Source organism: Dermacentor andersoni, chromosome 1, assembly GCF_023375885.2.
Source record: "Dermacentor andersoni chromosome 1, qqDerAnde1_hic_scaffold, whole genome shotgun sequence".
Lineage (NCBI taxonomy): Eukaryota > Metazoa > Arthropoda > Arachnida > Ixodida > Ixodidae > Dermacentor > Dermacentor andersoni.
Genome location: NC_092814.1, coordinates 35,520,154 through 35,532,442, shown reverse-complemented (window position 1 = coordinate 35,532,442; position 12,289 = coordinate 35,520,154). Strand labels below are relative to the sequence as shown.

The following is a 12,289-nucleotide window of genomic DNA, read 5'->3' as shown; positions in this document are numbered from 1 at the left end:
CACGAACCATACGGCTGCATGTTACCCCAGCAAAGCAAATGTTCTTGGCAACTAAAAAAAAAGAAATTGCCGACGAGTACGATACTTTCTAATGCGAAATGCGAGCGCAGCTTTATGCGTGTTTTGATTACACGACATATTGGCTGGCGCGGACAATGTGTCTCGTGAGGCACGTTGCAAACGGAGCGAAGTGTGGGGCGACTGCCTCACTAATCGGACGATCGCGAGAGGCAGCGCGTGGGTGACGCGTAGGCGCAATTCACAGCATGGACCTCCCACGCGATTCGCGCTACTCTGGCTCCATCTCGTAGTGATCGTTGCCGCACTATGCTTTTCTACTCACGCTTTCGCAATTACCCTCCTCTACCGCTTTCCCGCTCGCGGCTTTCATCATCCACTGCGCTCCGCGTTCGCCCTTTCATCCTTTGCTCGTTCACTCGGTTAAGCGGACGCTCGCCGCAGAAACGGGCGCCTAAGAGCTGGGCTCTAAAAACTGGACTTGCTCACGAAGGCATTTACGGAAGCAGATTTTCTCGAGGATAAATTTTGTGACAGACAAGACGTTCCTAACAAGGACTTAACCTTTTATTACCGGCAGCGTCACTATTCCCTCACATTATGTATATGTATTATGCATTATGTATACACACAACAATGTACATTAAACATGCAGTTATGAAGCACTAGCTTTACGGCTGTGTGTCACCCGAGCAAAGCAAATGTTTTTGGCAGCTTAAGAACAACTTCCTCACGAAGTCGCTGACTGGAGCAGATTTTCCCGAGGATAAATTTTTGCCGCGTACTAAGGGACAAGACATTCTTAACAAGCAGTCGAAACTATTCATTGCCGACAGTGTGACTACAAGGCAGCATGTAACAGTGCTGTCCATTGGCGGCAGTGTCGCTACAAGGCAGCGTGTAACAATGCGCAGCACTCTATAAACACTGGAGAACCACTCCAAGAAATACTTAAGTCAGCTCGCGAGCATCACCTTTCTAACAATGAACAAAACTAAGCACGCAGGTAGCTTATAGGCAACGAAAACGCCCGACATCGTGTGGTCATTGGGGCACATATCAGGCTTTCTGACGCGGGAAGTTTTTGATGCACTGTGCGTGCGCCCTTGCCTACGACAATGCATCTGGGCGGTCAACATGGCTGACATGTGACGCTAGTGGATCGCGTGACTGCAGAAGACTGCTTGCTTGCTTAGCAGGCGACATGCATGAGCCCACTAGCGCAATTCGCCCAACGTATATAGCTGGTTACGCATCTGGCAATCCAGGAAGTGATATGGCAGTGCCTATACCTCTTGATTGTGCACCGTCCCTTTCACCCCAGTGCGAATCATATCCCCGATAAATCTGTTCGGCAACAATAGCAAACAGCAGTAAGCATAGATGGCCGTCATAGAGTCAAGCTTTGTCATTGACCAATTGCAATCAATGGACGAAGAGTAGTTCTCGACGGCACGGAAAGCGTAGATGAGGCGTTGCTGTCATGAAATTATTATGGCCAAGTATATTTTTCACTGAGGGACCAACTCTTTACTTGAAGGGACGCTTTCAGCCAGTGAACGTTTGTGAACAGGAACACGAGACTTACAGGAAACACTTTCTTCGAAGGCGTCGTGGGCACGCTGGCCTCTGTTGCGGGCCGAGTCGGCATGACCGTATCCGGGACGATGGCGTTTGTCGTGGCGCTCGGTGCCCAATCATTCTTCGCTGAAAAGTTCGGAGAAAATATTAAGACTGAAAACGTAATAAACTGTAATGTTCCTTCCTACGCGTGACGTTTTATACAGCCTCGTCAGCTAATCCAAGAAAATGGCACCGATATAGAGGTCCAACGCCCATTTGAGCCTTCAGAAATGTATTTGGTAGCTTCCCTATTCGCTCTTTAATCACATTACGCGGCGAAATTAAGTAAGCCATTTGATGTATCCGCACCTATCTTAATTCTCGGCGTACACGAAAAAAAAAAAGGCTACTCGTGTCAGTGCGCACGCTGTAAAAGTGCGAATAATCACTTGTACAGCAAAGTTTCTGCTTTTGTACGCGCGAGGACAAGTATAAGCTTGGGTGCATGTTTGCACTTCGCTTGGGAGGAATTTCGATCGCGTCCCTTTGTTAGGCCTTGCATTTTTTCGCTCTTGATGCGCACATGCGCATTGTAAGGTTACAGCTGCGTTTTGTGTAGCTGGATACAGTTGTGAGTTAGCACCCGTCCCGTTTCCTTTCTTGTCCTCGTGTTGTCTTGCGCAACCGTACTCAATGCCTGCAAGTCTTTGATGGTTGAAGTGCTTAACCTACGTGCCGCTAATTTTTTTCTTAAGGCGTTCACCATTTTTACATAATCGCACACTGACCACGTAATGTACCAAATATATGAAAACACAACTCATTAAGCTTGCCGAACTGAATCATAACCCTTAATGACGATTTTTAGGGACGATGATGAAGGGCGTCAAATTCGGCTGGCAATTTTTTATGGGTAGAAGCCACTGCAGCGCAGAACCTGTAGCAGTGAACCCTGCTTTTGAATGCAAGACCCTTTTGTCCGTGTATAGTATAGACAGCATGCTAGGCCTCCTGACGTAGGGACGCAATCCTCACCCCTGCAGACGGGCGCTGGGTGGGGCGTCCAGGTGACCCGCACGCCGTCATGAATGGCGCAGCGAGCTGCCACCCGCTGTTCGAGCGCGTAGCCCGGTTTGCAGAAGAAGCGACACCGGCTGCCCCAGTGGCGGCCTCGGCTGCAACGCACGCCCCCGTTGTGGGGTCGTTGCAGCGCTGGACAGCGACGCACTGGAAACGGATCGAAAAGCACAGTTGACGTATAGAGATGATCGCCGATCCGGTGCGCTCAGACCCGCAGGAACAGGATCACTGCTACTTTGCCACAGTTGGGAACTGCAGTATTACAAAAATGCGCTTCAACGACTAGATTAGCTCGCCAATATTTTGATTTGTGCGAAATACATGCGCGAAGACATAGGACGTCTCAAGCAACATTCTTGTTTTTTGCTCGTTTCGAACTTGCGCGCTTAATTTACAAGCGTCGGAGATGTACTCCCATTCCACTTAAAGAAACTGAAAAACAATAAGCAAATTTAATGTAGTTGAGCTGTTTTAAGGTGAAAACATTACCTGCAATCAAGTAACCAATAATCGATCATTGGAAATGCGAGTGTTAGTATGCTAATAATATGGTGACATCGCTGTTAGCTACAGACACATTCATACGACCGGTGCGTCCTATGACTTCTTGCTCCCTTTGTTAAAGTTTTGCCTTTTGTGGAGCTAATCTTTCTCAGACTTTTTTCTCTACAGCCATCTGATGACTGCAGGAAACACTAAGGTACAATCAGCAGCGTACGTACAAGCTTACTAAAAGAACATGCTATAGACATCATATACAGAAGTGAAGCAAGTTTATTCGGTCATACTTCTTGCCAAATAGAACGAAAATATGATCGAATAAACTTTTATTACAACGACGCAATGTATCGTGGTCAGTGGCAATTTAAGGTACCGCCTACATGTGTTTCTATAGATTTCAAGTCGCCAGCCACCAGTGCACTTGGACTATCTGCATGGAAACGGAACAACGTTCAGAAGTGCCACCGGCAAAAACTTTCTTTTAACTTCATACGTGTAAGCTGCCCAAGCAGAAACTGCAGTGCTTCCAGGTGCAAACACATGCGTCGTGAGAACTTGGCCGGCACCCTGTTTCCATAATGGTCCGTCTTTTTCCTGGCCCCGTGCGATTACCCTTGGCAGCAGCTCTACGTGCGAGCAACGGAGCGCAGCTACCTTACGTGATACGAATGAAGTCATCAGAGCTCCTATGCGACGTCCGTTCCAAAGCGCAAGATCCCGCTTCGCATTCTCCGTTCATGTGCCAAGGCTACAACGCGTACAGTCTGTTGACTTCCCAAAGAGCGTAGCTCGTGCCAAGTGTGGAGCCACGCGCAGGGACTGCCAAGAAGTGTGTGTTAACGGCACGTCGCTCATCACACCAGCTACCACAATAGGCGATCTGCTGAGAGTAGCCACGTGGGAGTGCCGCCACTCAGGAAGCTACGCAGAAGGAAATCACCACATCGCACGCATTCACGAATGCTATATGGCGCGCGTTGTGCGCCCCGTGACGCTCAAATCTACGTCGGCAACTACGTCGATCGAACGAAATCTTTTGCAGCAAAGACTTTCACTTAAGAACACACGCGAATGGCGGGTGCTTACCTTTGACCCTGAGCTTGTAGTGACAACTCTGGGGCGCAATGCCTGGCGCCTGGAACGTAAAGCCCATCTGGTAGACACCCTCCATGACGAGTGAGCCCGGCTGCGGCCCCGCGGTGGCTGTCATGCGCACTTCTCCTGGAAGAGACGCAAGCCTAGAGAGAGGAGTCCCGCGCTGCTGCGCCCCGGCCCGACCCACCTGGAGCAAGGGCGCAACCGAGGCTTGGGCACCTCGGCGCACGAGAAGCCCGGCCCCACCCACACCGTGCGGTCCTTGGGACAGCGAAGGCACGTCCGCGGCTCGGCGGGCGACACGGCGTTGCTCGGTTCGGGCGCGATCAGCACTGTGTGGGCACAACGTAAAAATGTGCGTCAAGTTTTCTCAATGGTAAACGTCTAAACTGCGGGCATATGCGCATCCTTAGCTGCAATACATGTCACTAGAGTTGCTGCGAACCAATTTCCGGTGCCTCTGTGGTACATCTGAAGCTCCGAAGCTCTCGAGACTGAGGGTGAGGGTTGTTTTTGGGAGAATCGGGAATCCCGTAGCTGCCCTTCTCCACTTCCCCGAGTGATTTCCGGTCGCAAGCTGCTTGGCTTGCATACGTTTGACAGTGCACTAAACAGGGCGTAAAGATGACTGGCTATTATGGTTTCACATGTAACGGCAATTAGAAGAGACGTGCGAAAGTACTAACAAAACGGAGAGAAAAATAATAAACGCACGTTTTTATTTGTCGTTTTGAGATTTCAGAAAGTCAGCTTATACTACACTGAACGGCGAGTCGATGCGCAGGGTAGGGAAATGCATCTAGATCCTTTATGGCTGGGCAGGAGCCGGCGGTTTCGATTCCTGCCCGCTGAGGCCACATTTTGATGGGGCGGAACGTGAAAACGCTTGTGTGAGAAGTATCACGTGCACATTAAAGAACTTCAACTGGTTAAAATGAATCTGGAGACCACCACCATTACTGTGACTCTCTTAGCCAGAGTGTTGCTTTTGGATGGTAAACCCCAGAAAAAAACACATAGCAACCTTCATGGCAGAAACTCCTGCGCGCTTCATTGAAGATCGGTATATGCTCAAGCACATTTGGTGAAGAAAAAGAATATACATTATATGCACAAGACTTCATTCGTCGTAAGACGACAAAAAACAAACTGCAGCACATCTGCTCTTCATTTGCGCAAGTCAAAACTGGGATAGTCATCGCATTTCTCACCGCAGCTGCAATTGAAATGACACAGCTTGTACAACAGACGTGTGGGAAGGTATTACGAGAGTTCGGCCGGCAGAAGTGACTGATAAATATGCGGATCATTTTTACGCACCCTTGCATTTTCCTTGACCAGAAAGGAGACGTTGGCGCACGAATACGGCGCCAGCTACTACTTGACTCTTCTAGATTTAGTGTTTTTCGGATATTATGATGCTATACACTCATTCTTGTACATACATGCGACACATACATAAAACGACTGTACGTGGATATATATGTAGAGCATGTTATATGCGCATATGATACAGGACGCGCCAGCTAAATTTAGCCAGAGTTTAAATATATGCAAATGCCACGTAGCTCGACAGAGCAAAGGTAATGTTTGCCGCCACTTGGAGATACTCAAATTATTTTTTTCATTACGTCTAACTAGATTATTAGTCTTATTTAAATTATCAACCTCTCAAATATTATAGTTAGATGAAAAGTGTCAATGAGAAGATTGTAGAGCGACATGAAAAACTCCCGATACAGCTTTCTGTCGCTCAATAAGTGCTGTATAAAAGTGTTTTTTTTTTGTTTGAGCGTGAAAGAATCCCGCGAATACACGCAAAGTGCCTCGAGCGGTCATTCTCGCGGCAAATTTCGCGTGCATTCGCGCGCTTCTTTCACGCTCGGAAAAACACTTATGTAGCCCGTATCGAGAAACAGAAAGCTGTATCGGGAGTTTTTCATGTCGCTCTACAATCTTCTCAGACATTCTTCAACTAATAATATTTGAGAAATTAATTATGACTAATTTCTAATTAGGTGGAATGAAAAAAAAATAATTTCAGTATCTCCCAGTGACGGCAAAAAAAAATTACATTTGCTCTGTCCAGCTACGTGGCATTTACATATTTTTTTTAACTCTGGCTAAAGTTAGCTGGCACACCCTGTATACCATGCTTTGATTTTCACGGTTCACCGACGTGGCAAAATCGCACGGTGCCGTACCTCTGGCGAAGGCGGTTCCCTCCGGGAAGTGCTCCTCCTGTCGCTGAAGATGCGGCGGCGAAGGTGGTGGCGACGGGGATGGCGTCAGTCGAGGCGGAGGCAAGTACTGCGGTCGAGATTGGCGCGGTATCGTCCACACGTCCACATAGCCTGTGTAGGGCCCGACGTGGTAGCCTTTTCCCCTGTAAAGAAGCTTGGCCGCCGACTGGCTGCCGAAGCTATAAATTATGTCTGGCACCCTGTGACTGTGCGTCCGCCTTAGATGCTGATGCCTTTGGTGTCGCCTGGTGCTGTGGCCCGACGGTGTGGGCTGCGCTCGGTCCTCGTAAGGCGCGCTGTATGGCAGCGGTCCTGATGACGGTCTCGAGTCCAAACTGATATGGCTGTCTTTGCCCTTCGTGCCTGGACACAGGGAACCGCAGATGGCATCAACTTACGACACTTACAGTCCCAAACAAGTCATGTTGGAAGACTGGTGAAGTTATCCTTCCTGTTTTACAGCCGGTATTCTACATATCATAAGGGGTCGACGTAGGGCTAGTGGGCGTTTCATTTGGAAGGGGAAGACGAAAACTAATGAAGAACGACTACACATATGCGCTGCGTTTTTCTGATTCTACACATGATTATATCAAAGAGCGCAATAGATATTTCCGAAACAGGATAAATAAACATACCTGCTGAAAAAACGATCATGCAGCCCAATCGGACAAGCGTTGTTGCCTTTCAATTTCTTCAGCGAAGTCAGAACTATCCTCGACAGCCTCCGACAAGACCACACTACCGGTACAATCCGAGTATCACCAACCCCTCCTTTCGTTTTTATTTTTGAAATACCGAAGTACTCTGTGTCTGCACATCGCATCATTTTTCTCTTTACAAACGTTACACGGAGAAGCAAGCACTCCTCTAATACAGGTGCAACAAGCAGCCCGCCACTATTCAACCAATTAAGTTGATCACACCAGCAAATGCTTTTGGACTGATAAAATCTCAGCGGCGGCGGCGGTCGCATTCCGGTCGGCCCGAAATGCAAAAACGCACGTGTACCGTGCCGTGCACTGGGTGCGCGTTAAAGAACCCCAGGTGGTCAAAATTAATCCGGAGTCCCCCGCTACACCATGCCTCATAATCAGATTGTGTTTTTGGCGCGTGATACGCCAGAATTAAATTGTGAAATCCTATTGCAGTGCGTGCCAAATACAGCGAAGGTGGAAGATCATGCATCCTGCAAATAAACAACGCCCGAAAGCCTAAACCGCCATCGCAATGAACTGCAGGACGGAAACATTGGACTTCGGTGAGTCCTGTTGTGCTGAAGTCATTTACTGCGACAGCAGCAGGTTCTTACAGCAGATAGCGCCGTCTTGTCAAAGAACTGCATGCTTTTTTGCGATGCGTACAATGTCGTGCTCTTCAACAGCAGCGTTTCTTTTTGCGGCCTCCGAAATATATATATGCACAAACGCCGCCGCCTTCAGTGTGTGTGGGACGTCAAATCACAAATTAATAAATGGCGAACGCAATAATTAGCGCGCCTATACCTCCCCCCTGTACACTGCTGCAGCCACATAATTTTTAATCCCAGTGGCATGGTGGACGGAAAAAGCTTTGATTTTGCCCTATGCTGAAGGTTAAGCCGAGCTGAGAGAGATGAAGAGGAAAGGCAGGGAGGTTAATTAACCGGATATCAGTCGAGCTGAGGACACGATAACGGCAACGGCCTGCGGCCGTCAGTAACCGAATGACGGGTGCCGCATATCCAGTTTTGAGCTCTAACTGCGGTCGCAGTAAAACGCATACAGCGACCACCTCGGTATGCTGTTACAATTTCACTACCGGGCTTTCACTCCGACCCGAGTAGCTTCTTATCAGGTTTCATTCGCTCAAAAGACAAAGTGGTGAATTCGGGGTAAGGCAATCTTCGCAGCGATAAGCAGACGGCACGCGCTAAGCTCGGTAATTCTTTCCGTGGGCAGCAGGCAGTAGCCTGGCACAATAATGAGAGATAAGTTTCTTCAGAGGTGTACATTTTTTGTGAAGCATGGAACACGTGAATTTTGTAACGACTGTTCATCCAAAGAACTAGTAGACTATACAATATATTACGCTGCACCATGTAAGCGTCATTGTCTTGGGACTTTTTTTTCCTACTGAAAGGCATATCAAAGTTGACTTCCTTTTCTGCTTGTGGGAAGAAAGTGAGCAAGGCGGCATTAACAACTGCCACGTACTGATTTAGCCCTGACATTGAAACGCGTGTGAAACGCGCATTATGCGCGTACTTAGCGACAATAGGGTGAAATGGCACGATATATGGTAATATGCCGCTGCTAAACAGTAAAGCACGATTTCATATTAACAGGTTTCCCTCTGTACACTCATGAACGAAGCTGACATGCTTACGTGAAGTTACGCGTACTTCTTTGGCAAGCTATAGAAGTAAAGTTGTTCACGATGAATCGTGAATCGGGCATTATTTGTTCACGTTCACCGAATAAGTACGAGCATGTTTGAAATAAAGCTAACGCGTAAGTTATTTCGTGTATCACACCTCCCCTACGATGGAACATTGATGAGAATTTCTTGCTGAAGGCCATGCCAGCGTCCTCTACGCGTCTACAGCGCACAACTTACTGACACTTACGCCTGTGCATGCCCATGCCATTGAAAGCCTTGCCTCAGTCCACCTGCGGGGGCAGCTTCATCTTTCGGTATGACGGAGCGAGAGCAGGTTATTTCGCTCATTCGCTTTTTGAAGCATGGCGGTTACAACAGATAGCTAGGATTTGATAACTTTTTGCGTCACAGTAGTTTACCTCCGTTATTATCATACGCCATTTTCAACGTTATTGTCATTATTTCAACAGCCACACACCTGTCACCTGAATGTCAAGGTGGTGTGTGAAGGATATGTTGCAAAAATAAGCAATAACCAAAACAAGCAGCTGCAGACACAGTCTTACTCTCCGTCCATGGAAGCACAAAAAACTGTTTTGCAGAATTCCACAGGCACTTCAGGTCTGCTGACCACCTCAAATCTTAATTTTAAAGCATTGCTTTTTCCTAATCCCACAGGTTTCTTTTAGCTTCACCGGCCATCTTTTTCAGTAGCATCGTTTTTCTCATACAAACGAACTTCCGTGCATGAAATAGTTAGGATGGTTCTGTTCACGAAAGTGAACGTGCCCTACACTATGCGCGGGTATATGCGTTTTCCTGAAGTTAAGAAAAATTAAATCGGAACTCTGCCCGATTCTAGCGTAGCAATTGTACCATGCTATACACAATCATGACCCTGCTGCAGTCAGTAATGCAAGGTCGGATGAAACGAAATCTGGACGCAAGCAGTTCCCTCGCTTGTTTCCTGTCTACGGAAAAACGGTTGTTTTCAAAACCACACGGCTACCGCGACCTGTGCATCCTTACCGTAAGGGAGCATGTCCTTTTCAGGCATTATGGAAAAAAAAAACACATGCAGCAACATGCTGCATGTCGACTGGTGCAAGGTCTTGAGAAGTGAACCGTTTAGAGACGCAATGTGCACTAATGCTTTGCTTTCTTTAAAAAAAAGGTCTGGTTTCTCACAGATTACTGCTTACGCAAACAGACTTGCAGTGCATACAGCAGTAAGCATCTGCTTGCAAGCTTTATTCCCGTTTTCTATCGCACTTTCCTTCATTTATGCTGAGAGGACGGCGAATAAATACAAAGAAGCCCCCTCAAAAAGGCTCTTAGATGGCCTCTTTATGCGTGCAGTGAATTTGCCTCCTACAAACGTATGAGGCTCTAAATGGTGCTAGAAGGATGGAATGCCCTCAGTGATAGGCTGTTTTCCCAAACATTCAACGTATTCGGATGGCTCGCTTAGAAGCGTGTCGCGAAGATAAGGCTTTCAGGTACTAAGCATAAAAATAAGTACTACGGATTCCGCTTTTGCTTGCGCAAAACACATATCGTTTCTTACCATTAAGTGGAAAATTGCCTAGGAAGTGGTGATGCTCTGTATGGGATCTGAAAGAAATAACAAAGCTTTAAATTTCTTTTTCCTGTGATCTGGAGATAAGATTTCACTTTTGAAAAAGCGAGCACCTGGCAGCCAGCCATCGTAAATCAGCATTTTTGTGTAACTACGTTTTAACTATGTACCTATTTATGAACGCGGCAACGTGAGGTTCACGGCACAATTTAGGAGAGACCACAGCTTTTTTGTGCTTGGTGGTGACTTGTTTTGCGTCTAAAAAATTTTCAACCAGAGCACGATGTGGGGCTGCTATAAAACAGAGGAAGAGTGAACGACTGCCAGGACAGTCTTTTTTTTTTCATTGCTTTGCTGACAACACATTCGTTTTTTCGTTATTCGTGCGATAACTCATTACGCCAGTGCAATTCCATTAAGATAAGGCCTGACCCCTTTTCGTCGCCCTTATCAATTCATCTTTTCGACGACACGCGGACAACTCTAACTTCCATAATATGCTGGAAGAAAGCAATGGCAGAGCAGGAGGATATGCTGTTGAGCTAGTTGGTGTTTGCTTACAGACTAATTAACGCAGCGCAAACTACAAACAAAGAAAAAAAAAACGCACAGAGACACAGGCGCTTCAGTCGTGTATGCGTATTTTTCTTCATGGTTGTGTTCTCGTCCTCCGTTAATTGTGTCCGTATGCAACGTACAGCCCTGAGCGCAGCGACTTGTAATCTCGTACGCATATGCCTGCTTTAAAGCGAGAAAAATATTTGATCCGGAGCCAGCGGCTATCTCGGCTGTTTAAATTCTGTGGTAAAACGAAAGCATGCTAAACAGATTCACCATAAATGAATTATTTGTCTGCATACATCCTCTGTAGTACAAAGTGTTTCAGCTAAACCTACGTAATTTTTAGACACCGTACCCCCGATATAAACAGGTTATTTCTCGGCGACAAATTATTCGCTGCTGCGAACATCAGAAATTGTGCGACAATCACCGATGAAGTTTTCAACGAATGTTATGCCTGTATTTTTTTTATATATTTTTTTTCCTTTCTTCAGGAAGCGTGTCTCACATGAATAATCGCAGCCAGTCAATGCTCGATGAATGTTGGCTCGGCAGGTGTCCCAATAATGCCAGCAGTATTGAGATACACATCCGTACGATTGTGGCGAAATGTCGAGGGTGTTGCACGTGTCTTCCCCAAAAAGCGCCTTTGCTTTACACACAGCGGGACAAAGTTATCCGAAACACGAATCACGATCGTTCTGAGAACAAGCCTTTAAAAACTTGCGGCCGTCTCGGTAGTCTCAGTGATTAACACGCCTTGAGCACAGATCGGGTTTAGTTAAGAAATGTGCGTCCAAGGGCAATTATTTTGCTATCGGTAAACTACGGCCAAGTGCAGATATCCACCGGTGGAAGTGATGTGTTTTGGAAATAATGAATAATCATCTTTACTCTAGTAACCTCAGGAATCGCTTATTTAGATTGAAACACTCGGTATAAATAGGGTAATCATGCACGCTTGATCATACATATAACTTTGAAAAATATCCCTGTGTGCAACATACTAGTGGGCCATGCCACTAGGATGTACCACGCTCCTCACGCTTGATTCGAAACGACAAACGCATGTAGCGTTGAAGAAGCACAGTTCCTAATTTTTTTAACACTCACAGGCCTATATTTATGCCACATTGTTGGAGGCACACAATTTTAAAAAAAAGAAGGCTCGAAATCAATTATTTTTAAGTCACACAGGCTAGAAAATCTAGTGCCAAGGGTGAACCCTGCAGCGGATCCCGAATTTTCTTACAACCACAATGGCAAGGCTTTGGGGAGCTTCCATGTT

At 46.7% G+C, this 12,289-nt stretch overlaps 1 protein-coding gene and 1 long non-coding RNA gene across 8 annotated transcripts in view; one reads left to right on the top strand and one right to left on the bottom strand.

Moving 5' to 3' along the window:
• Positions 1 to 12,289, bottom strand: part of LOC126545767 (sushi, von Willebrand factor type A, EGF and pentraxin domain-containing protein 1-like) — a 185,683-nt gene that overhangs the window by 114,838 nt on the left and 58,556 nt on the right. For all 5 annotated transcript variants that reach the window (XM_050193740.3, XM_055061312.2, XM_055061313.2 and 2 more), the window contains exons 3-8: positions 10,429 to 10,475; positions 6,462 to 6,863; positions 4,445 to 4,589; positions 4,249 to 4,400; positions 2,617 to 2,808; positions 1,607 to 1,725 (exon numbers count right to left, since the gene is read on the bottom strand). In XM_050193740.3, coding sequence (XP_050049697.2) covers positions 1,607 to 1,725; positions 2,617 to 2,808; positions 4,249 to 4,400; positions 4,445 to 4,589; positions 6,462 to 6,863; positions 10,429 to 10,475 — 1,057 coding nt within the window. The remainder of the gene's footprint in view (positions 1 to 1,606; positions 1,726 to 2,616; positions 2,809 to 4,248; positions 4,401 to 4,444; positions 4,590 to 6,461; positions 6,864 to 10,428; positions 10,476 to 12,289) is intronic.
• LOC129380429 (uncharacterized) overlaps positions 6,878 to 12,289 on the top strand; it is a 109,243-nt gene continuing 103,831 nt past the window's right edge. For all 3 annotated transcript variants that reach the window (XR_008608441.1, XR_008608443.2, XR_008608442.1), the window contains exon 1: positions 6,878 to 7,761. This is a non-coding gene — a long non-coding RNA (uncharacterized lncRNA). The remainder of the gene's footprint in view (positions 7,762 to 12,289) is intronic.